Source organism: Haemorhous mexicanus, chromosome 10, assembly GCF_027477595.1.
Source record: "Haemorhous mexicanus isolate bHaeMex1 chromosome 10, bHaeMex1.pri, whole genome shotgun sequence".
In the NCBI taxonomy this organism is placed as follows: Eukaryota; Metazoa; Chordata; class Aves; order Passeriformes; family Fringillidae; genus Haemorhous; species Haemorhous mexicanus.
Genome location: NC_082350.1, coordinates 4,825,378 through 4,849,780, shown reverse-complemented (window position 1 = coordinate 4,849,780; position 24,403 = coordinate 4,825,378). Strand labels below are relative to the sequence as shown.

The 24,403-nt window shown below is 38.6% G+C and overlaps 1 protein-coding gene across 3 annotated transcripts in view; it reads left to right on the top strand.

Annotated features, from left to right (window-relative positions):
* Positions 1–24,403, top strand: part of UGGT1 (UDP-glucose glycoprotein glucosyltransferase 1) — a 40,826-nt gene that overhangs the window by 7,507 nt on the left and 8,916 nt on the right. For 2 of the 3 annotated variants that reach the window (XM_059854979.1, XM_059854981.1), the window contains 27 exons: positions 1,234–1,330; positions 1,941–2,019; positions 2,218–2,318; positions 3,102–3,201; positions 4,247–4,307; positions 5,856–5,947; positions 6,597–6,747; positions 6,997–7,116; positions 7,913–7,998; positions 8,409–8,544; positions 9,474–9,605; positions 10,951–11,115; positions 11,310–11,430; positions 12,139–12,237; positions 13,561–13,584; positions 14,114–14,208; positions 14,820–15,026; positions 15,606–15,737; positions 16,653–16,783; positions 17,426–17,521; positions 17,848–17,950; positions 18,405–18,484; positions 18,948–19,137; positions 20,784–20,942; positions 22,568–22,653; positions 23,009–23,093; positions 24,118–24,206. In XM_059854979.1, the coding sequence (XP_059710962.1) occupies positions 1,234–1,330; positions 1,941–2,019; positions 2,218–2,318; positions 3,102–3,201; positions 4,247–4,307; positions 5,856–5,947; positions 6,597–6,747; positions 6,997–7,116; positions 7,913–7,998; positions 8,409–8,544; positions 9,474–9,605; positions 10,951–11,115; positions 11,310–11,430; positions 12,139–12,237; positions 13,561–13,584; positions 14,114–14,208; positions 14,820–15,026; positions 15,606–15,737; positions 16,653–16,783; positions 17,426–17,521; positions 17,848–17,950; positions 18,405–18,484; positions 18,948–19,137; positions 20,784–20,942; positions 22,568–22,653; positions 23,009–23,093; positions 24,118–24,206 (3,017 nt within the window). The remainder of the gene's footprint in view (positions 1–1,233; positions 1,331–1,940; positions 2,020–2,217; positions 2,319–3,101; positions 3,202–4,246; positions 4,308–5,855; positions 5,948–6,596; positions 6,748–6,996; positions 7,117–7,912; positions 7,999–8,408; positions 8,545–9,473; positions 9,606–10,950; positions 11,116–11,309; positions 11,431–12,138; positions 12,238–13,560; positions 13,585–14,113; positions 14,209–14,819; positions 15,027–15,605; positions 15,738–16,652; positions 16,784–17,425; positions 17,522–17,847; positions 17,951–18,404; positions 18,485–18,947; positions 19,138–20,783; positions 20,943–22,567; positions 22,654–23,008; positions 23,094–24,117; positions 24,207–24,403) is intronic. The other variant, XM_059854980.1, reaches the window with a different exon arrangement.

The following is a 24,403-nucleotide window of genomic DNA, read 5'->3' as shown; positions in this document are numbered from 1 at the left end:
GCCTTGGTTTTCAAAAAGAAAACTGACCCAGGTTTGTTCCCTTTAAATTGACATTTGCCTACTCTCGTTGTTAATTTACTTGAAATACTCAAAGTTTTATTTTTTTATTGCATGTAGCTGAGTAATACAGAATATTTTAAATCTCCTGATTGTTTAAGTAAGATTGTTTGATTTCACCAATCCAGACTTAAATTCCAGATTAATTAGAGACTTCAGTGTAAAAGAAAAGTGTTTCTCTACTCATATTAGAGCATGGGAACTAGTCAGATCTTTCACAATCAGGCCACTTGGTCACTTGATATAAAAAGCAAGGATTAACATTTAGGTACCATTTTCAAAAGAAAGACATTGTTTCTGTAGTAATTTTTTTACAGAACCACTTACCATTTCTAGTGCAGTTTATCCTGGTTTCCATCTTCCTCCACTAAATTGTGCATAGCCACTGGATTAGTATTTAAAACTACATTTCAAAAGGTATGAAGAACTAGAGTTCTTTGATTTGTTGCTTGAATATTACTAAGTATTGCCAAAACCTGCAGTGTAGCAGTCAGGCTTGAGTGTGGGGAAAAAAAAAGCATCAGCTGGTTAATTTCTAATATTGTACTTTTAATAAAATAAAGTCACACATTGCATGCACTACTTTCCTTTTATAAAAGGAAGTAGTTGTTTGTCAGTGTTGGGAGGAATACATTCAAAATTCAGTGTGTTACACTTTAGAGCTTGGTGCTGTTATGTGACTCCTAAATACTTCAAAATACTTTTAGAAAGTGGCCATGTTTCTCTCATTAAAGACAGAACTAATTATGCACCCATCTTTTGTCATTGTTTTATTCCTTGTCATTCTTTGTGGTAGCTCTTCAGTGAATGTTTCATTTTTGAACTTTGAGCTGAAGTTCCTTTCCACCCTGTATCTGATTTGATGATAGGACTCTATTCCCTCTGCTTTGCTCACACAATGAATCTTGAAAACATTGTTTTGTGTTCCTCTTTGCTTTTGATGTTTTTTGATTCATAGAGATAATTCCTGCTTGCTGAACTTCAAGAAGTGTGTTAAAAAACAGTAGGAAATAAAATTATTGTAGTATGTTACTGCAGAGCCACTCAGTGTTTGTTTCTCTCTACCCATTATGTCTGAAATCCCAGACTGAGATTTCTCAGCTTTGGGAAGTGGTAGTTTTTCTTTTTTGGATCAAACAAAGATGACAATATCACACTGTTGGCTTTTCCTTACAGAATCCCAGCAAGGAAAAAGTCTACCTCTCTGGCTATGGTGTAGAACTGGCTATTAAAAGTACAGAATATAAGGCCAAGGATGATACCCAGGTGAAAGGTGAATTTTTATTTGAAGTATTTTAATGTGAACATTTTAATTTCATCAAGGTAATTTTATACTCATTTTGCTATGAATGTCTGAATTGCAGATCTTTTTCTTTCCTTAGCTCTGTAATCCCTTTTGGGAGCATGTTCCTTATGAAAGAGATCTTTGCCATGGCACTTCCACATTTGTGAAATCCTGGAGTCATGGCCATGGACTAGATCTTAGTAATGGCACTACTAATGCTGGTATTTTTTTACCAGCTACTCTGCAGATATAAAGCAAATTTCTCTACTTTAATTTGCCTTAACCTATCCATCCTCAAAGCAGACTGTGTTCCCTGTTCCTCATTTTTGGTTTGGTAGTTTTGTTTTTTTTTTTTTTGGGAGAGGGGAAAGACAGAATTCTCAGCATTCTGCAACTTTTTTTTTCTTTTTTTGCTGCTTTTATGGAGCACTGATCTCTGTTCTACAAATTCCCATGCACCTGCCAAAACTATTTTGATAGTGTAATCTCTGTGTGTACTTTTTCTTTACATGTGCACATACACCCACAAACCCCAGATTTTCCTGCTTTTCTGGTTGGGAATAGCTTGGTGCTAGTGGTGTTCTCTGTGTGTTTATAGGCACAGATGTGAATGCTACAGTCATAGATGAAAATGACCCTATTGATGAAGTGCAAGGATTTCTGTTTGGAAAACTAAGGTAAAACACAGTTAGACTTTGTCATATCAAAAAACTTTTTGCTGAAATGCTGATCTTTTGCTTTATTATTATTTTTTACATGTCTGGGTTTTCTGTATGTGTTAGCAGCATATTTTTTTATGTGGTAGTTTCTTTAAATTAGCAGTAGACTTTCTTATAGGAAACCACAGAAGTTGTTTGACCCTTGTATCCTTTCAGGCAGCTGTATCCTGACTTGTCAGAAGAGCTGAAAGAGCTCAGAAAACACCTTGTGGAAAGTACCAATGAAATGGCACCTTTGAAAGTGTGGCAGCTCCAAGGTAATCTGCATAAAGGCTTTCAGTTGTGGTCTAAAAAACTCAATGGAAATATGTTTTCTGGTATTCTACACTATTGAGGTTGTTAGTGGCTGTGTACAGTTGACAGAATTTCACTGTAAATTCCTGCATTCAGTCTCACTTGGAAAATCCTTGGTTTTTAATGTACTTTTTCCTGTTGGAATAGCTTTTGGCATTGTTTCACAGGCCTTCTGACACGAGGATTGTTTTCTATATTGTGAAGTACAGTTAGCTACTTGCTCTTAAACTGACTGCTTGTATGGTCTGCTGACTGCAGAAAGGAAAGGAATGCAAAGTTTCTTTCCATGATCACACTTCTGATGTGAAATCTTGGGATTTCTCAAGACCTAAGGAAAACTGTATTTCAAAGTCAATTATATGCTGCACTTCAAACATCTAGTAAACCTATGAAAAGGCTTTTCATCCTCTCAAAAAGACTAATGGATGTTGTAAACACAGGGAATCTACCTATATCAGTGGAAAGGCAGATCCTCCCAGCTCAGCCAAAGAAAAGAGGGCTGGTCTGGACTCACCTAAACAACCTTTAGGCAGCATACACTGCTTCACTTGGACAGGGTTTCTTGCCTCAAGGCAACACATAGAAATTGAATACAAAGGAGATCAATTTAAAAGTATCTATAGGTGCAGATAGCAAGTCAATTTCCTTAGGTAACATGCAAAAAAGTTGCAAGATAAAGTTAAGATGTCTCTGCATTGCCTTGTTTTCAGTTTTGGGTTTTTGACCTCTGTTTTTTCACTTCTAAGATCTGAGTTTTCAAACTGCTGCTCGCATTTTGGCTGCTCCCCCTGTGCATGCCCTGATGGTCATGAAAGATCTTAGTCAGAACTTTCCTACAAAGGCCAGGTAACTTTAATTTTGATTCCTAAAAAATTTCATTACTCTCCTTTTCCTGAGTAGGACCTGAGACAAGCAGCATTGGTTGGGTTAATTCTGACTTCCATTTAGCTGGAAGCAAACACTGGGGAATGTTTATGCTGGGAAGTTCTTCAGCCTACTGTTACAAAGAGGATTTTATGGTGTTTTTCTTGGATGGCAGCTGATGTGGACTGGTAGAAAACTTGCCAGAACTGCCCATGCTGTTTTGTTGTGAAATGCAACTAAACTTATTACATGAAGTCAGTCATCAAGAATTTATTGGCTGGGTTTTCTGTTCAATGATGTTGACATTTATTTGTTCACAGGGTCCCACTCTTCTTCTGGGATCCACATTGCCAAACAGCCCAGTCAGTCTCATGTCAGAGGCTGATGTGCAATTCCACTGGTTTCTGCACTTTGTCAGTGACTGTCTTTAACATACTCAGATCAGTTTAAGAAACTCAGTATGACCTGGCATGGCCAGCCAGTCTAGAGATATATTTCTTTTGAAAAATTGCCCTGCTTGGATTGTGAAGATGATATTAGAGAACCTTTTTGAGTAGGTGGGAGATATACCTGAGATGAGTGTAAAAATAAGCTGATTTCTGATCTTATTTTCCATTACCTGATGTTCAGTTGTTAATTAGAGCTTCTTAAGGCAGGCATTGCATCTCACTGTTTTCAGGCTGATCTGTGGGCTGTACTCACCCACTCTGGTGATGCAATCACTGGATCCAAAGTAAGGAAAGCAGTGGGAACCCACCACGAGCAGTGAAATCCCCTATTTTCTGTTGTCAACCTCCATCTTTACATTTTTGGCAGCTGCACACTTTTATTATGGTTAATGTGAAATTAGACCCTGACAGTTGGCATGTGGTTAACATTTTTGTGCTGCTGGATTATACAGTGTAAGAAAAATCCTACTGTTTATGATGTCACCAAGTGCAACTGCTTCTTGCTGCATCTCTTTATACTAGAAGGTTAATTCTCTTAATATGTGAGGTACAAAAGCATGATGTTTTTATTTTTGTAGAGCCATAACAAAAACAGTTGTTTCTTCGGAACTCAGAGCAGAAATTGAAGAGAACCAAAAGGTAATGTGTCCAAAAAGTAACACAGGGCCTTTGCACTTAGGTTTACATGTTGCACAAGATAATGACCCAGTATTTTCACACACAACTTTGTAGTATGCATCTGGGAAGTGAAGAAGTGGTGGATTTTCAAACATGAATGAGGAACATAATTCAACTTCTTTGCTCAAATAGGAAATACTGCTCTGGTTAGAAATTTATTGCTTGAAAAGCAGCTATATTAAGCATCTTCCTACAGTTTTAACAATGCAGAAGAAATTTAGTTCTCCTCATCCAATCTGAGAAGATGTTTAGCTATCTGTATACATCAGTGATCACTAGGAAGTCACAGAATAAATTCAGAACCTGCTGTGGCTTTAGACTGATTCATTCTGTGTGGAGGAAATTGTTTCAATGTTGGTACTTAGAGAAGGGATAAAATTTACCAGCTAAGTCTAGATGTGCTTTGAAACAGAATCATAAAACTCCCCAGGCCATGAGGGGCCTCTGGAGGTCACTGAGTAGGCTCTGTATTTGCAGAAGTGTTTCAGACAGCTCAGCTATGTCCTTGGCATTAGCAAAACACTGAAAAAACCAACAGCCACCTGGGAATTTCGTACAGAAATTTGTGCAACTAAAATATGCCAGGTAGTGTGGTCTGGATAGAGTGCAAAACAGAATTTTAAGATAGTAATGATAAAAAGTCAAGCAGCAGCCTTTGCTGTATGAGCTACATTGCTCTGTTCACATATTCCAGTCTTATTTGGTATTATCAGAAAAAAGACAATGTATGTTAAGTACACACATATTGTTTAGAAATCTAATCAGTGATATTTGGGGAATCTAGTAGGAAATGCAGAGCTACTTACAAGTCTCCTGAGGTTCCTGTTCTGAGGGAGAAATGCCTTGTTCAGTAGTGATGAAATCAGAGGTGAAGGGATGGGTTTGACACTCTTGTCCTGTGTGGTTCTGGAAGGGACAAAATATAGGATGTAAGTCCAAGCTAAAGCTACCTGGTGGCCTTTCTATTGTGTGTTAGATCAGACTCTGGTCCACAAGTAAACCCATGATTTTGTGGATTCATTTTTATTCAGAGGATACCTGGGCTGCTACATCCAGACCAGGCTATATCCAACCATGCCCTTCAGAGCTGTTCTTTGCACTACTCCCTTTGTGTGGGTATGATTTGGTAGTTATCTTCATTGCTACTGTTACATTAGAGTTTACTATGTAATTATCTACAGAAAGCTACAATTTTATACTCAGCTTTTCTCTGGGAGCCTTATTGATTAAATAAAAAATGTAAATGTTTTCTGATCAGAAGCTACTTTTCTTGCTACTTCACCTGGTACTTCTGTTATTCCTCTGTTTGCTTTGCTCACAGTATTCATGACGGTAGTGTTGTAAACTATCCAAATACAATGTTTCTCCTTCAGTGTTCATCGTGTGTCTAAATAGAAATTTGTAACTGGCACTGCAAGACGAGATCTATTGGAATAAAAACAACCTTAAACTCTGAAATAATATTTTCTGTGCACAGTACTCTTCTAATGGCTTCCTACTTCTTTGCAGTATTTCAAGGGAACGCTGGGATTGCAACCAGGAGATTCTGCCCTATTCATCAATGGACTGCTTATTGATTTAGACACTCAGGATATATTCAGGTAGGAATGTTTTATTTTTCACAATTGCATCCTGTTAAGAAACTTGCATCTTGCTTGTGGATGAATGATAAAGTTATTTAGACAGTTTTGAACCTTTTTCGTAGTCTAGACTAGGTTTAATTGTTAAGTACTGTAAAAAGAAAATCATGGTTCCTTGTCTTACTCATAAGGGCATTTCCAACCAAAAACCTAATGTGAAAAGTGGAATGCCCTTGAAGATTGGAATGAGAAGTCACCTTTGTGCAGTTCCTCTGACCTGTGCTGTGACTAGCAAGATTTTGTTTTCTCAGCTGTCAGCATACAGATTTGTTCTGAAGACAGCACAGTGATTCTCAAAGGATAAACCACTGTAAATGTTTCATCTGGAAACCACCCTATACCTTTGTCAAGATGTATTTCAATACTACATATGTATATATATGATGGATTAATTATCTTGATTTAACATTGCTTTTCCCAATTATACAATATTAATTGAATAGATTTAAGTCATCTCAAGTTTCTTAGGACGGTAAGAAAGAGGTGATAAATAAGAACTAATGTCTGGACAGACAGACTTGTTTATACCTTTCATCTGTTAACCCTTAGGGTAAGAGCAAGTTATTTGCTGTGGGGTTAAAATTCAGCCCCATTTTGCTTTTCCTTGCAGCTTGATTGATGTGCTCCGCAATGAAGCCCGTGTTATGGAAGGCCTGCACAGCTTGGGAATTGAGGGAGTTTCCTTACACAATGTCCTGAAGTTGAACATCCAGCCTTCAGATTCTGACTATGCTGTGGACATCAGAAGCCCTGCCATTTCAGTGAGTGTGGTTTTTGATAGAAATACTTGAATTGCTGTTGGGCAGTGCATTCTTAAACTGTCAGGGGAGCTTTTCTCCTTGTCTCACAATCAGCTCTGAAACTGTGGTGATGTAAAAAGGATAATAAGGTTATAATTAACTCTTTTAAAAAGCTTTATTTCTTCATATAGTGTCTGATTTGAAAATGTTTTAGTCTCAGACCAGAGCAGGAGGATTGTGAATCATGTAAGTGCCTTTACTTTTCCTTAGTGGATCAACAATCTGGAGGTTGATAGTCGGTACAATTCCTGGCCTTCCAGTGTGCAGGAACTGCTGCGTCCCACATTTCCTGGTGTGATCAGGCAAATCAGAAAAAACTTCCATAATTTTGTAAGTAATAATCTGACTGGGTGAAATGTGCATTTGTTTTGTCAAGGGCAGGAACATCAGCTTTTGCAGCTTACCTCACATGTATACTAGATTCCTTGTCACTTAAATTGCTTGAGAGAGAGGATGCTTTTCTAAAAGGTTTTGTTCTCCTTGTATTAGTAAGTTATGGCTGAGATTCAGAGATTACTGAGCATGATTCTGTGGCATCTATTAAATGCCAGGAGTTGTTTTGTCAATGGACAAAATTATCATCTGATAAATAACAACTTAGTGTGTTTCAACTTAGTGATAATACCTGAAGTCGGTTAATGAAATCTGTCAAATCTGTTAATTATTGTCTTCTTCAGTTCAGACCAACTTCAGTTGTTTCAGTTAGAAAGCAGTCATGCACCAAGACTTGAATAAATGATCAACAGCCCTCAGCTTAGTCCTGGGTGTCCTTTTAGTCTGTAGGTAAATGACTTAGATCTGATTGAAGAGTTTGCAAATTGTGCACTGTAACTCTTGTCATGTGGCAGAATGGCCCTATGCAAAACAAGAACTCTGATTAGGGGAAAACAGGGACTTGGACCATCTGAAGTTGTGGAAGCTTGGATTACCTTGTGTTACCTTTTTCTCTGGAGTTCAATACTTTTAGCATAGAAATTTTAAAATTCTAAGGCAACAGCTGCATGAATGAAGGGCTCTACATGCAATCTGAATAGTCCAGTTCTGTCTGGGTTGGGACAGAAGAGAATATCTTGGCAGCATTGGCTCTCCAGGGCATGAAAACTTTTCACTTGCTGTTTGTATACAGGTGCTGATAGTAGATCCTACTCATGAGACCACAGCAGAATTACTGAATGTGGCAGAAATGTTCTTCAGTAACCACATCCCGCTGAGGTAATTGCTGTGTTTTAATGTTTGGGGCTTTTTTACAGCAGTTTTTATGCATGTGACTTTTGCAGTTGTAAAATTCTCATTGCTAGGACACTGCAGAAATGTTACCTTCCTTGTGTTCAAGGTATGTGTATATTTTTTGAGTATAACTTCCTCTACTAGCAAAACAGAGTTCTGGTTTTTAACAGTCCAAAAGAAATCCAAAGTTTTGGATAGGAGAGAGGTGAAAAGCAAGATTCTGATGGACTCGTTACAGATTATATGTCTTAAGTTTGATTCCTGGCTGCTCTGCTCAACATCTTCCAGGCTGTTCTAGAAAAAAACCTGTGTTTAAGATGATGATCACAGCCAGCAGCTGTGCAAAGAGTTGATTCTTTATAGAAATGATGACCTGGGGATTTGTGTGATTGCAGGATAGGACTAGTCTTTGTGGTTAATGACTCAGAGGATGTTGATGGACTGCAGGATCCTGGTGTTGCCCTCCTGAGGACATACAATTATGTGGCACAAGAAATGGACAATAATTACGCTTTTCAGACAGTCATGTCTGTAAGTATTAATTAAAAATGGAAATTAATGTTTGAATATTTTCCATGTATGTAAGACTATGTTAATGGACTAATATGTAGCTATTGGAAGGAATTGTTTTTTGGCTGGGGTAGTATGCAGAGCATCTCCAAATACTGGTACCACAGAACATGAGTTCTTGTAATGTGCTTCTTTAACCCAACTTTAACAGGTGAGACTGGGTGTCATTGTGACACAGGTTTCATTGTGACACTTAACACTTTTGGATGTTTTTTTGATCCTGTCCCTTTGCTCATTCAGTCTCTGAGTTCTGAACTGCCCCATCCCTTCAATGTTATAATTGGGTTTGAACCATTCCAGCTGTGTACCTTTGCCACATCAAAGGACAATACAGGCACTGGTAAATGAATTTCACCTGTGGTTTGATAATTGTACAAATTGGCAAGCTGGGGCATACTGTGACATTAAAATGCTGGTTCCTTAAAGACAGTTACTTTAATTCTTTTTATTTTGGGTGTGTATTTGTAGCTCAAAGTAAAATCTTGTGCCTTCAAGAGGGAAAGTGTTACCTCCTTTATCTGTGAGGTTGTATTGTTCATAAGCATATCCCAAGTTCTGAAGGGAAGGTAGCTCCTTGGATATTCTTTATTTGAGGCTTTTTCCCCCAGAGAACTCTTCTCCCTCCTCAAATACCTTTTCTAATTAAAGATGCAAGTTATTATTTAAAGAAGTACATATATCTCACTGGAATGACTGCAAGGTATAACAAGATTCTTATAATGGCTACAAGTGCTTAGGAGCTGTTGCAGCTGATAAATATGAATATAAGTTTTGCAGTCTGGCTGTTAATGCCTTATTATAACTACTGCAATACAGGTGACAGGTCAGTTTACCTTTGGTAAGGACAGAGGCTTTACAGTTGCAGCTGTAATCTTGTATTCCCCTTTCAGATCTATAACAAAGTGAAAACAGGAGACCAGCTGAAAGTGGACCATGTTGTTAGTGTTCTTGAGAAGCAGTATCCTTATGTGGAAATCAACAGCGTGCTGGGAATTGATTCTGCCTATGATCAAAACAGAAAGGTAAGAATTCATGAAATAGAGCTTTGTTTTCCACTTCTTTTGCTGTCACAGTTCTGAATATATAATTACATACAATTTCTTGATCCAGTTCTCTTACTAACCAGGGAACTATTTTGTTACCACCTTGGGGGATTTCTAGTTATACTTTACTCTTTATGTTCAGCACAAGCTTTATCTATTATACATAGTACGTATAATGGAATATATATTTTTTAAAAATCTCTTTGTGAAGAACTAAGATAGCTTTCTTGTGACTTATAATTCATGCTTTCATTACAGAATGCAGACTTCAGTAGAGTTTAAAAGTGTTTGCAAAAAAATCAAAGTGGTGGAATGGCTCATGGAAAAACCAAGAGGATTAATGTTGGGAGGGATCAGTGTGGGACTTCTGAATCAGTATTTGAATACTGAGTGAGATAAAGCCATGATAATGAATTCAAAGTGCCTTTTCTATAGCAAGACATCCAACAAATTTATGCAAATAGTTCTTGAAGTGATTTTTATGCGTGATACTTTCCTGTATGGAGAAAGTTAGGAAGGCAAATCACTAATGAACCAGTTATATGTAAGATGAAGCAGATTTTATTTGAGGTTTTATGGGGGGATGTTTCTTATTCTAAAAGAAATGAAAATACTATCACCAATAGCTCTTAACACACGTGATGCTGCCTACATCTGCAAATGTAAGGAATGCAGTCAGGGTTACAGAAAGTAGGCTCCTATGCATATGACTCTTCCAACGCAGGACAGTGAAGAGAAAAGCATTTTAAGGAAATGAAAATCCATAAAAGTAAGACAGGCATTTTTGTATGAGAGGAGAGGCCTCAACCAGAACCTCTAACCAGCAGAACCTAGTTAACTTTAACTTCTAACAGGGTATCTGTCAATGCTGGTGCACTTTTCAGTGGTTACGTGAAAGAGGGAAATTTGTCTAGACAGAATAACTCCCTGCCTCACAAGTAACTGTTTTCTTACATGTTTAAGAGATGCATTCTTAAAAAAAAGAAAAGTTCCCTACCCTGTCTTACATTACAGCTACCACTGCTTGCATTGCATTTGCTTCCACAGGCAAAGTGATGTTTCCTGTTGTGCATCTTTTGCCACTACCAGAAAGTGCTCATTGGAATTAATGTACAAAATGAACTTAAAGTTTGAGTATTGTGCACTTCTGTATTGTGGAGGAAATGTTTTTGCTTTGAAACTTAGAAAGTTTTAAAGATACATTGTCTAACAGAAGTGATAAGGATCTCATGGTGTGTTTAGACTCGTGGATGTTGCACAGCTTGTTAGGAACCTTTGTGGCAAAGAGCTGATGTGCTAAAGCTGCTTCTCTTCCTGTTTTTAGGCAGCAAGAGCTTACTATGAGCAAACTGGTGTAGGCCCTCTCCCTGTTGTCCTGTTCAATGGGATGCCTTTCCAAAAAGATCAGCTGGATCCTGATGACCTGGAAACCGTGACAATGCACAAAATCCTGGAAACCACGAGCATCTTCCAGCGAGCCGTGTACCTGGTGGGTGCTGAGCTCCTCTGTGGCTTGAGAGAAACCAGATTTGGAAAAGCTGATTCACAAGTCCCTGGCTACATATTATACAAGGGAGCTTGGCTTTCAGAATTGCTTTTTGCCTTTTTTTTTTTTTTTTAAGGTTATGTAAGGCAATTTTATATGTCAAATAAGAAATAATGCTTCTTTCCTCTTTCCTTCAGGGTGAACTATCTAATGACCAAGATGTGGTTGAGTATATCATGAACCAGCCTAATGTTGTTCCAAGAATTAACTCAAGAATCCTAAGGTCTGACAGAGAGTACCTAGATCTGACAGGAATGAGTAAGGGATGCTTTTAATTGTCTTAAACCTGAAATGTCTGAGTTAAAGACTTGCTGTTCCAGTGGAAAGCTCAGGTGGCAAAGCATTAACAGCACCTGAAGTGATGACCCAGCCCTGGTACAGACAGATGTTTATGTTCAACATTAAATGTCTACTGATTTTCAAAATGGGAATTTGTTTTCTTTCTGTACAGACCTTAAGGGAAATATGACTCATGAAGCTGAGAAATTATATAATGCATAAAGCAGCAGTTTCTTTCTTAGTTCTGACCTTCTTTTGAGTAGGGTTGACAGTCATCTCTGGAATTAATTCAGATTTAGCAAAATGTTCCCTTGCTAAATGAACACCCAATACAGTGACTGCAGTACAATGACACTACTCCTGCCTCTTTTGAGTTGCATGAAAAACAGTGACAGAGTGGATTTTTCAATGTATGTTATTTACATACTCTAGTGTCAACTAAGTGAGACTTGGGAAATTCTTTCAACTGACTTCTCCCTATCAAATATGCAATGTAGTTATTAATGTGACTTGTGAGACAGCAAAATTAATTTCTCAGCCTATATATTAACAGTGAAAATGAGACACAAGCAGTATCACAAGGAGCAAAATGGGACATGTTCTTAATGTTCTGGTAATAGCAGTGATTTTATTTTCAGTTGACATGGAATAGTTGCTTTGGCATTTAATACTTGTTCTCTTCCTCAGATAACCATTTTGTGGATGACTTTGCTCGATTTTCCACACTGGAGTCTAAAGATAAGACAGCTGCTGTTGCAAACAGCATGACCTACTTAACAAAGAAAGGTAACATCTGTGGTGGATTCTGAATCCAAGTCTGCTTTTATGTTTGTTTCCAAGCATATGTGCAGGCTTCACACCCTCACTGAGCCTTGCCAGGCCTATGGGTAACAGCATAGTCTGTTAAAGATTTCTTTTTTTTTTTTTAATAAGACATGACATCTGCATGGAACAAGAATGTTCCCCTCTTTAAACCCAGTCCAACCTCTTACTGAATAATAAAGTCTCAACCAAACTGCTCTTGCTGTTCTGCAAGTGACCCTCAGCAATGCAGCAGTGCAAGCAAGTGATGAGAAAAATATAAAAGGGGTTTTAGCTCTCTGTCTCATAATTCAAAATTGCTAGAAGTTACATGGATCCATAAGAAAATTCCAACTGCCCATGATATAAGACATCACCTAATGTGGTCAGTGCTGTTTTTATTACTCCAGTGCATGCACTGCTTTTCCAATGGCAGTGTTGTTACAGTTGCACATAGAAGTGTTCAAACTTGCCTGTACCTCTCAAGTGTAGGAAATGCATGCATAGACATAATACAGAGCCTAACCAGGTCTAACCAGACACCATCAGGTGTTTCCTTTATCCATTTTGGTTAGATTCCAGAAATAAGCTGCTATCAGTTGATCCAAATCCTCCTGTTCTGTCTCCTGTCTTTACTAGACTGTCCCAAATTCCCATGGTCCTGTCTCCAGTCACTGCCATCCATGTGCACTGCCTGAAATGTTCCCATTGCTCTTTCTGTCTCATGCCTGCTCTTCATTCATCAAGTTTCTGGTGTAGAGCACTAATTAAATCCACACCTTGGCATGCTCCTTGGAAAGTGCATTAATTTGCAATTCCATGGCTTGACATTTTTTGGTCACTGCCTCTTCTGCCACTTAAGATATTTAATAACTGCTATCTGATTACAGTAATGCTGTACCACATTTATTTTCTGAAGTAGTAGAGGAGTTCTCTGTGTTGCTGGCTCAGCACCAGCACTGATACAGCACTGCCATGCTGCTTTTTAAAGAGGGAAGATAACAGCACAGTGGCACAGCAGTGTTTGTAAACAATCTTCAGAATGATGTCCTCACCCTGTGGTATGAAACTGGTAATATGTAGTATAATTAATGCTAGCATGAAAATCAAGCATCCATCTGTTTGAGAGGAAGAAAAAGTCAAAGCTTGTTGCAGTAAAATTAGCACAAACTTGTTGCTGTTGGATCTGAACTGTAGTGATTCAGTTATGCCCAGTACAGTGCTGCAGCTTCTTGATACACATTGGGATTACCATCAAGTTATTAATGTGTCTCTCCTTTTCCCCCTTCCTTTCTGCTCTTTGACCAGGAATGTCTTCCAAGGAGATCTATGGTAACTCATGCTTTGGCATTTTTTATGTTGTTCTTGGAATTTTCTGGTTCCTTTGACACTGGCTTTAGAACCAGCAGGCAGTGAAGGAAGCTGTTGGAATGCATGTTTGCTCCACAACTTTTGTCTTTATACATAACTGATTTTGTAAATTAACAGCTTCAATACAAAGAAGTGATATGTCTGCTGGATTCCAACCCCAGTTGGAATCTCCAAGTTGTTTATGTGTTTCTTTATGATTTGTAATTGAAAAAGTAGCAAACAAACAAAAATACTAAAAGAATCTAGCTTAGAGCAATGCATGCTGTCCCACATGGGTTTTCTGAATGACCTAATAAAGACTAATATACCAATGCTATTAATTTTGTCCTGCCAGGCTTCATAGCTTAGGTTCACCCATTGCTTTTCTATGGAATTTTACTTTTTTGAAGTCTTTGCATGTGTGTCATAATTTACCTCCAAATGAGGAAAAAAATTAAGCTTTCCTTCCTTTCACCCTCAAATTTATCTTTTTTTTTATATATAATTACAGATGATTCCTTTGTTAGACCAGTTACTTTTTGGATTGTTGGTGATTTTGATAAACCTTCAGGGAGGCAATTGTTGTATGATGCCATTAAACATCAGGTAGGTAACACGTTCATTGGAATGGGTTAGCAGTGCTAACAAAGCCCTTGTAGAGGCTTGTAAAACACCAGTTGTGTTTTACACAATCTTCCTGTGGTATCACCTGGAGAGACTGCTTCTCCCTGCAGGGTCTCTAATTTCCAGCCTCATCTCTTTTGTAGGGACTGGAACATTGCTGATCTTAACAGCAGGACAGAATACAATAAATGTTCTTGTAAACCTGTGGTGTTAAACTGAAATATCTGTGCTTTGGTTTGGAGATAAACAGAAGCATTGCTCTCTGCTCTGTGCCATTGGTTCTGGGAGGATAACTGAAACACAAATGTGCACAGCTCACAGCTGTGGTTTGGCAGACTGAGTGGTGGCCATGTCCTGGATTTCTTAGGTAGCACAGGGTTCTCTGGAAGATTGCTGTCACAGTGGTGCCTGTACATCAGCTAAATGCTTGATGTTAAATTACTTAATTCATCATTTAACCTTGTGCTGTTCTTTACCCAATTTGGAATCTGATATTCTTGTTAAGAAACACAAAGCTTCTGCTATAGTGTTTATTATATATTTATGGTATCTGAAATGTTAAACTTTTGCATCACCTGTTTTGTTAAACACAGAAATCCAGCAATAACATTCGAATCAGCATGATTAATAATCCTAGTGAAGAACCCAACAGCCAGAATACCATTGTAGCTAAAGCCATATGGGCAGCTTTGCAGACACAAACCTCAAATAATGCCAAGAACTTCATCACTAAGATGGCAAAAGAAGAAACTGTGAAGGCACTGGAGGCAGGAGCTGACATCTTGGAATTTGCTGTTGGGGTAGGCATGTCTGCTGGTGTTTTCATGGGGAGGGTGCTTTGCTTTTTCCTCAAATTCATTTTTTATCATATGCAGAAAGTGCAGTAACAGAGAAAAGTAACACTGTTGGGATTGCTAGTTTGTTTTTTTTAAATCTCTGAAGGGCTTACTTAAATAGAATAATCCATCTAAACATCAAGTAAATCCTCATACACATCAGAGCTATGGAACTTGGAAAAGGCAAAAGGAGCATGGGTGCAGGGATCTATTTAAGTGAGTCAGCTGTTTCTTGGGTGGTTAAGAGAATAATGCTCTTTTAAAAGATGGGAAAAAATACAAGTGCATGTCTCAAAGTAGATTTTAAAAAGTTAGGCAGGAAGTTTGGAACTAAGTAGCTGTGGCCCTTCACAGCAGAAGTTGGGATAGTGTTTGATGGTGACAAGCAAGAACTAGGTTTAAGGCCCCAAAGAAAAGGGGGCCAGAGATCAGTTTTAGCAAGATACAAAGATGTTCTTGAATGGAAACAAAAAGGTTGCTTTTAAAAGTGTGCAGAGGCCTAGTTTACTTCCTATTCCAATGTCAAGTATTCTTTTCTTTTAGGGTATGGATACCAATGTTTTCAAAGAAGCCTTTGAATCTCCCAAGGTGGATTTTATTCTGTCCCATGCTATTTACTGCAGAGATGTTCTAAAGCTGAAGAAGGGGCAGAGGGCTGTGATCAGCAATGGACGGGTGAGATGATCAACAGTGAAAGAGACTTTCCACATTTGGGAGAGGAGCAGATTTGAGCAGCAGAGTCTGGATGGGATCAGACACAGGAGTGCCAGCCTGTTTTAGGTCTCAGCAGTCTTTAGGATCACTTCCAGTTTGATTTATTCACACCTATGTGACCTTTTCTTTTTGCTGTGTGCAGTTAGTTGCTGGCATTTGGTACAAATTCAGGTCTCTCAATAACAAAGTTGCTTTCATGCTGGTAGTGAATTGAGTCCAGGGGTAGAAGGGGATGATAAATTTGCAAGATTATGCTGCTTCAGTTTACTGAGCAAAATGCTGCTGTATTTTGCCCTGACCAAGGCGCCTTGGTCTCTTCTACCATCTGTTTTATTATAGTTTATCTGCAATGAGGTAAATGATGTTACAATAGTATCTCACTGCAAATAATGAAAGACAGCTGTGTACAGCATTGAGCTTTCTTTTGTCATCTGTTTCTAATTAGGAACAAACCCATTCAGGTCCCAGTGGTTGCTGGATATTTCAATGGGTTAAAAATCTCAGGTGTTGAGTTGTTCTGTTCTATTTTTCTCATTAGCAGGATAACAAGACTTGTCTAGGTAGCTTTTAGCTTTTCAGGAGGGAGATTTGCTGGACTATTAGAACTGGCCTGGCTTTCTGCTGCTCCTTCCAGATGTGGTACTTCATGTGTCTGACCCAGTGAAAATTTTAAGTGTGTATTTTCTGCCTTAGTCCAGGGCTCTTAGCTCTAAATACCTGGATTTATCTGTTAAATTCTGCTGCCACTGACATTAATATCAGCCTAAATGGTTGGCTTCCACTGAGACTGGGCTGCAGTATTTATTTAATACATCTTTGAATTTTGTTTCAGTGTAGCCTTTACCTAATAATGTTCATTCTGCTATTCTTTGGTAGATTATTGGCCCATTAGAGGATGGAGAGATGTTCAACCAGGATGATTTTCATCTTCTTGAAAATATAATCCTAAAGACATCGGGACAGAAAATCAAATCTCAGATTCAGCAGCTGGGATTTGAAGAAGATCTGTAAGTAAACAGCTGTCACTAGAAATCTCAGTTAATTCAAGAAAAGCTGACAGACCTGTAGGTTACAGTTTTGCTTCTTGGCAAAGGTGTGATGTACAAATCTATTTTCATTGAACTTTCAAGAGGTTTTACACCTTAAAGATTGAATATGTTCTTAAAATACTAGACTGAAAAATTATGGAAATACTGAAAAAGAAGTCGTGCTCAAAAGTAATTATCTTTTCTGATAGGACCCCTCTCAAAAGTTGCTCCACTTAGAGGATTGCTTCCTAGTGCTCAGAGTTGCAGTGTAAAATGGGAAGAGCAGTGAAACAAGGGTTTGGTCTGAAGGGCTTTCAGGTCTGAGTGGTTGGTGAAGATCACGAATGCAGTTCCTGTAACATGGGTGACCCCTAAAATACAGCTGTTCTATATTTATCAGAGTTATACTCAGTAATAAGGCTGCAACCAGTTTAAATTACTGGTGGATTAACCCTTAAATGTGCTTAATTCTTCAGAGCCTATGTAGAGAGGTAGCAGGAGTGTTTGGGTATCTGGATTCTGTTTGCCTTCTCTTTTGCTGCTGACAGAAATGTGATAACTACAGCCTTTTTTTTTTTTTTTTTTGATATCTGCAAGCCTTTTTCTTTTCCTTCTTTTCAGGGCAAGTGACTTGGTAATGAAAGTGGATGCTCTTCTTTCTGCTCAGCCAAAAGGAGAGGCAAGGATTGAGTATCAGTTTTTTGAAGAACGATACAGGTATAGAATTGCTGAACAAGGCTTTTCTGTGTCTTTTAACTTCCCCATTGTTCTATGTTGCATTTAATTAAAAAAAAAAATCTAAGTAGCAGTAGGAAAGTCCCCAACAGTTTCCAGAAAGATTCCAGAAATTAATTTTATCTCTCCACCTATCTCTATAAGTATACATGTATCTGCCTATTTTTTTCTCTGTTTAGTTTCTGAAGGTGCACAGCATTTAGGAATTCATTTCAGTTCAGGATGAGATAGATGGCAGGGGGTTGTAATGCATTTCAAGTGTTTATCCACGTGTTTGGTGCTTTAAAATTGTATTTTCTTCTGTTTAGTGCAGTTAAACTGAGACCAAAAGAGGGGGAGACATACTTTGATGTTGTGGCTATTGTTGATCCCGTGACCAGAGATGCTCAAAGACTTGCTCCATTACTTTTGGTATGTAGGCAGGGTTGTGAGAACTTCAAATTCCATCATTTTGGAATGTGTGCTTCCTCTTGGACTGTGTGGTGACCAGTGGCTTTCTAATGGTGTGTCTGAGTTTCACAATGCATTTATCAGTGGAACTACTAATTAGTATTAGTATTTAGCACTACAGACTAACAAGATCATGCTCAGATACTGTCCAGAGAGCTTTTAGTTTCACTATTCTAACAGTTTAGTTTGCAGTAACTCTGTTCTTGAGGGTCTCAGCATGCCAAAAGGAATGTCTGAAATATGAGGATCAGGTAATTGTGATGAAAACCACAATGAAAAAGGGGGAAGGGGTGGTAAAGCAAACAACAAGGAGGGGGAATTGGGAATGAGCAGATAACATCCACCCTGAGGTCATGTCTGTAAAACAGCTCTCCTCATTAGCATTTTAAGGGATGTCTCTTTCTCATTACTTTAGGTTTTGAACCAGCTGATAAATATGAACCTGAGAGTGTTTATGAACTGCCAGTCTAAGCTTTCTGACATGCCACTGAAAAGGTGAGCAGTTCCATCATACAAGGTGGGCAGAGAGAGAAACCTGATGGAATGTGCAAGCACAGAAGCATGGTCAGCTGTCCCATGGGAAATCTCAATGACTGCTTTGATCTCATTGATATAATAGCATCATTTCCCACAGAAAATCTGGGAACTTGTAGATGGCATGAAGTAATTCTGCTGTTTTACAAGTTGGGTGCTTTTAATTTTTTTTTTTTTTTTTGTATTTATATAAAATTAAATAGCTTACTAGTCTTAATGGTTGAGTCTTGCACAGTCTGGTTTGGTCCTTTAAGACAGAAATTCTGACCTGTTCTAAGGTTAACACAACCTCCCTTGCTTTGGACAAAGGCTTGGAGACATTAGAGGTCAGGGAAAGCTGATGGCATCTGCAAATGCAGTAAGAGTGAAATATTAGCAAATTTTGACAGGTAGGTTTTCTAACATTTTCTCTCTGAAATTTCAGCTTTTACCGCTATGTTTTGGAGCCAGAGATTTCTTTCACAGCAGAGAATAATTTTGCTCCAGGACCAATTGCCAAGTTTTTAGATATGCCCCAGTCTCCACTGTTCACTCTGAACTTAAACACTCCTGAGAGTTGGATGGTGGAATCTGTTAGAACCCCATATGACCTTGACAATATCTTCTTAGAGGAGGTAAGAGAAATCATCATGTTCCTACTGCATTTAAATGGTGGTGCTTTTCCAGGGCTTGTTTTTTTTTTTTAATGGGAAAGAAATGCTGAATTTTAGAATGCCAATAAACATAGAGCTGTGGATATTGCTGCCTTTGCAGACCTCTAAATAATTTCTAGGATGGGAAGCATAAGCTCCCCAACAGCAGGACTGCTGTTCTCAATTACTTGTGGATACCTGACACCATAGGCTTGGAGCAGGTCCTTCCCCTTGCTCCTAGAAGCCACCAGGCTGGTTTCAGCTAATCTTTATTGTCACAGTCCTTGTTAAGTGGCAAACCCTCCTGTGATCCACAGAAGGATGTGCAGTGTCAATGCAGCAGTAAAACCATGCAGCAGAAATCCACTCAGCTGCTGTAGGTTCAGGAACTTGCTGCTGCTTGAGCAGACCTTGACTCAGACTGTTGGACTGTGGATCTGGGCAATGCTGCCCCACATTCAGAAGGAGAAACAGGGAAAATCCCTGATTTATTTACCTTATTGTAAAGGTATTACACATGTGTGTGTGAGGAGACTGTCAAAGCCTTTACAAAGAGGCCTCTGGAAAAGTGACAGTCTTTGCAGACTTGTGGGCATCACAAATGTGGGTCCCCTTCTCACTGATCACTGTATTATTAGTCCCCTCTTACTTCTGCATCTCTCTGATATTGTATGGGAATATGATGTGGTATTGTGGTGTATCTGGTATTGCTAATCCAGTACTAGATATTCAGAAATCTAGGAAGTTGGGGGTGTGTTTTATGACTTTGGTTTTGGGTTAGTATGTTTTGGTTTAGGAGTTTCATGGTTTTCATCTTTTAACCTAACTGTAAAGGCATAAATGAAGTATTGATATGACATTTCAAGTCTCTTGATTAATTGAAAGCCTGAGAGAGGGATTAAATGCTTCAGGCATTCCAAGTGCATTCCTGAGCTTCCAAATAATTTTGCAGGTGCACCATTTCCAGTTCCCAATGTGCAGTCTCTTGGTGCTGTAGCAATTAATCTGTCATTTTGGATGTGCAGTCAGAGGAGATGCTTGTGGGATTAGACTAACATTCTGCTTATGTACTGTCCTCAGGCTACATCTGAATTTGGCCTGGTAGGGACCCAAGCCTTTTGGGGTTGTGGGGTTTTTTTTTTTTTTTTTTCCCCTCTTCTCTTTCCTTGGCACCTTTGTTCAGTGTAGAAAAAAAAGGAATGAGTGTTTCCTGACAGTGCTCTGTAAGAGCAAAACAAAATGTTTATTTAAGATGGCTGATACCAGGTGAGACTAGCTTTAAACTGATCTACAGTCAAAATTCTGGATCCCATAATATACTTTTTATGAGATACCAACTCCATTCTCCAGTAAATGTTGAAAAAATAAATTGTGGAATAGAGCAACAATCCTTCCCTTTTCCTAGCATAAGCTGAGATTCAAATTCTTTTGGTCTGGGCCACTCTTATGTTTGTGTGAAGTTTGTCACTTGAAGGAGTTGAACTCTGAGGTTTTCTAGGTATTTGTCTAACAATAAAATTACTGTGGTGAAATTGTCTTTTTTTTTTTTAATTACTAAAGCTATTCTAGAGAATAAAAGCTGGCACTTTAGAGCTCGTGCTGCAGTCAGCAGTGTCTGCTCCTTTCAGGTGGAGAGTGTTGTAGCTGCAGAGTATGAGCTGGAGTACCTGCTGCTGGAGGGCCACTGCTATGACATTACAACTGGGCAGCCACCTCGGGGACTCCAGTTCACCCTGGGCACCTCCAGCAGCCCTGTCATCGTGGATACCATCGTCATGGCCAACCTGGTGAGTGTTCTCCTGGAGCTGGCACACCCAGCACAGCCCCTGCCTTCCAGCCCTGGGTATTTCCTAGCATGGGCTCTGGGTTTGGGCTGTAACTTGCACTCCACAGCTGCTTGCAGATGCACCAGAACCCCCCATTCCTCACACTGATGTCTGAAGCCTCACACCTCTCTCTCACCTCTTTCAAGATGAGCTCCTTTCCCTTCTGAGATATTCTGGAATATCTTTAAATGCTGCCAATATTCTCAAGCAGCCCCTTTCCAGGGAAGCTCAGTTGTTTTCCTGGGACAGGGTCCTCCTTGGGCCATCCACTCTGGTGCTGTGAGCCTCAGGCTGTCTTTTTGGGACCCATTTCTTCAGGAGATCTATGGCATAAATGGAGAGAGTCAGCAAGGATAGTTGGCATTGTAGAAAATAAAGGAAGTGTGAAAGAATGGGATTTGCTTATTTTAGGTGAGAAAAGGTGCTGGAAATCCAAGTAGATGATTGTTCCCTGCAGCTGCTTTTGTAATAAAGGATGTGTCTGTTCTCAGTGTCCACACTGGAACAGGAGAGAGGTATGGACTGAAATTAGGGCTAAGGAAGTTTGCCACTGGAATGTTTTCTTGATATGTAATGTTAATGAAAAACTGAAGTAAATTACCTCTTGTGTTAGCTGGGGTTTTTTTAATCTTTAAGTTTTTAAAGTAATTACATTTATTTAAATGAATTAAAATAAAAACAAGGTAAAAATATTCCTTGTTTCTGGTGCTAGTTATTTATTTTAGAATTCTTACTCATTTTCAATTTGTGCCTTTTCTTAGTCAGAGTATATTCTACAGTGATGTAGTATTTCTTATTGTAGAAAGAAAGATGTCCCTTATTTTACATGTGATTTTACATGTGGTGTGTTCATGTTGGGGAGTAAAACCCAGAAGTATCCTTTTTCTAATTAGCTATACCAAAATTTTCAGAAATATTTTTAAATTTTCTTTTTTAAAGCAGCCTGGCTCACATAGGAACTGCAAACATTTGAAGCCACAATACAAAACTGAGTGGGACACTAAAGCATCTCTGCAGTTGCATGTGTCTTCTATAGGTCTAATAATCTAAATCACAGAGGAAAATATTCAGATCTGGAATCTGAAGCTTAACAAGACTTGAACACAATATTTGAATTTCATATTGTAATTTTTTAAGTTCTGTAGAACAGATATCTTGCAACATGTAAATTATGTTACTGCTTCTGCTGTAGGTGAATTACCACTCTGTAGAGCTTCAGAATTCCTATAGATTTTCTTGTATAATCACAAATTAGTGTTTTGAAATTCCCTCACTCCTTCATGAAGGCAGCCTTTTGCAGGAAAAGACTTTGGCTTTGCACTATTCCCATCAGGACAGTGAAGACTTTGATCTAACAAATAGTGCCAGACTTTTTCAAGCTTCTCTCTCTTAGGGAAAACCCAACAATTTTGAATGGAATGATTTCTGGGGCTTTTCTCCCATTCTCTGGGTTTAAAGTCCTTAATCAATGGGCTTGCAAATAACATTTTAGATCTAAAACAGTGAGTCAAAACACATAACTTGAAAGCTAATTTTTCTGCATTTGCATTTTCTGGAAAGTGCCAAATATTCTTTTCACTTTACAGGGCTACTTCCAGTTAAAAGCCAATCCTGGTGCATGGACTCTAAGACTGAGAAAAGGCAGATCTGAAGATATTTACAGGATCTACAGGTAGGCCAGGATAAGAAATATTTCAGTCTTTTTCTTGTAAAATTTCTGAAGTAGGTAGGCATTGTAATATGTGAATCTAATGGTTCCCTTGCCAAAGTGTGGTGGCCTGAACAGTCACCAAGTGTGGTGAAATTGAACAGTAAATTACATTTCATACTGAACATAAGTTATGCAAGGTGAAATTAATTAATTTAAAACCCCATTAAGTGTGTTCAAATAAATGTATTTGTTTCTTTGGCATGTCTGAAACCTGTTTTGCAGTGCTGAGACTTAATACATGTATAAAAATGGCCAGAAGAAATAAAGAACATATTTTTGCTTTGTAGTAAATGTCAGTTTCTTGCTTTGTTTTCAGCCATGATGGCACAGACTCTCCACCTGAAGCTAATGAAGTTATTGTTGTTCTCAATAACTTCAAGAGCAAAATTATTAAAGTGAAGGTGAGTTTAAAAACCAGAGGTGCCCTTAAAGAAGTCTGTTTGACCAACAGTGGGGAGAAACTTGGGTTAAGGCCTGAAGCTCCCTTTCCATGAGCATGCACTTGAGGCAGTCTGCACAAAGCTCACCTCACAGTATCAGGGGTAGAGAGGATCATCTGGAGCCTTGATTTGGGTTTTTAATACAGGAGAGAATGACAAAGTCCTGTTCCTTGTGTATGTCCTTGAGCTAAAATAATACTCACATTTTCCTGACTGCTTGTAACTTCAGGAAAAAGCAGTTTTGTATGCCCTATGTTTAGTAATGTACATATGTACATTATAGATTACATATAGTAATAATAATAGTCTAGTAATAAACATTCAGTATGTCCATTGAGCCAGCATTTTATCTCTCACAGATAAATGATATTCCTTTTTTTCTTTCACTCTGACACAGGCTAGGTGAGAATACATATAAAAAAAAAGAAAAAATAGTAAATTACTAATCTGCTGTCTTGTAGGGTTGCCTGTCAGGTAATGCCATAGCTGAGAAGTTCAAGGAGAATGACTGGTAGATAAGTGATGGCTATAACAGAGCCAGTTCACACCTGGCAACTTGTGCTGGACTGCTTTTGGGATGTTCTCCCCATTCACTGTCTTGTCTGTGTATCTGCTTTGGAGTCTCAGTGACAATTATAACACTTAGAGACTGGTGGAGTTGGTGTGTTGGTTTTTTGAGGGGTAGGGGTTGTTGGTTTCTTTGAAGGTTTTTCTTCATCACTGGCATCCATCTCATTAAACATCTCTTAGTCTGGTTGGTTAAAATACTTTTCTAACATGCCTTTGGTGTCTAAAAGCACCTTTGGAATCTGTTTGGAAAAAGTCACTCATTACTGAGCTGTTTTCCCAGAGAGCTTGGGTTACCTGTCAGCTCATGGGGTGTAATTCAAGTAGGTAAAACCAGAACCAGTGTTAGGATAACACTCCTGACAATATCTACTCAGTATGTGGTTCCAACTCACTAAAGCTGTGTCTTGCTTCACAGGTTCAGAAAAAGTTTGATATGATGAATGAAGATCTGCTAAGTGATGGCACCAATGAGAATGAATCTGGATTTTGGGAATCTCTGAAATGGTAAAACTAATTCAGTGGTAACCTACAAGTTTCTTCAAACTGGAAGAGTATTTGGCAATACCATGGTGTCTGTGAAATTCCACAGCTGTCTGTTAAGTCTGCTTGAATTCAGAGCTGTCACTCATTGGACTCCTCTGTTTCCAGAGACCTGGGCTCCTGCTTTGCACCTGCTTTTACCTTCCCTTACCCTCTCTTCT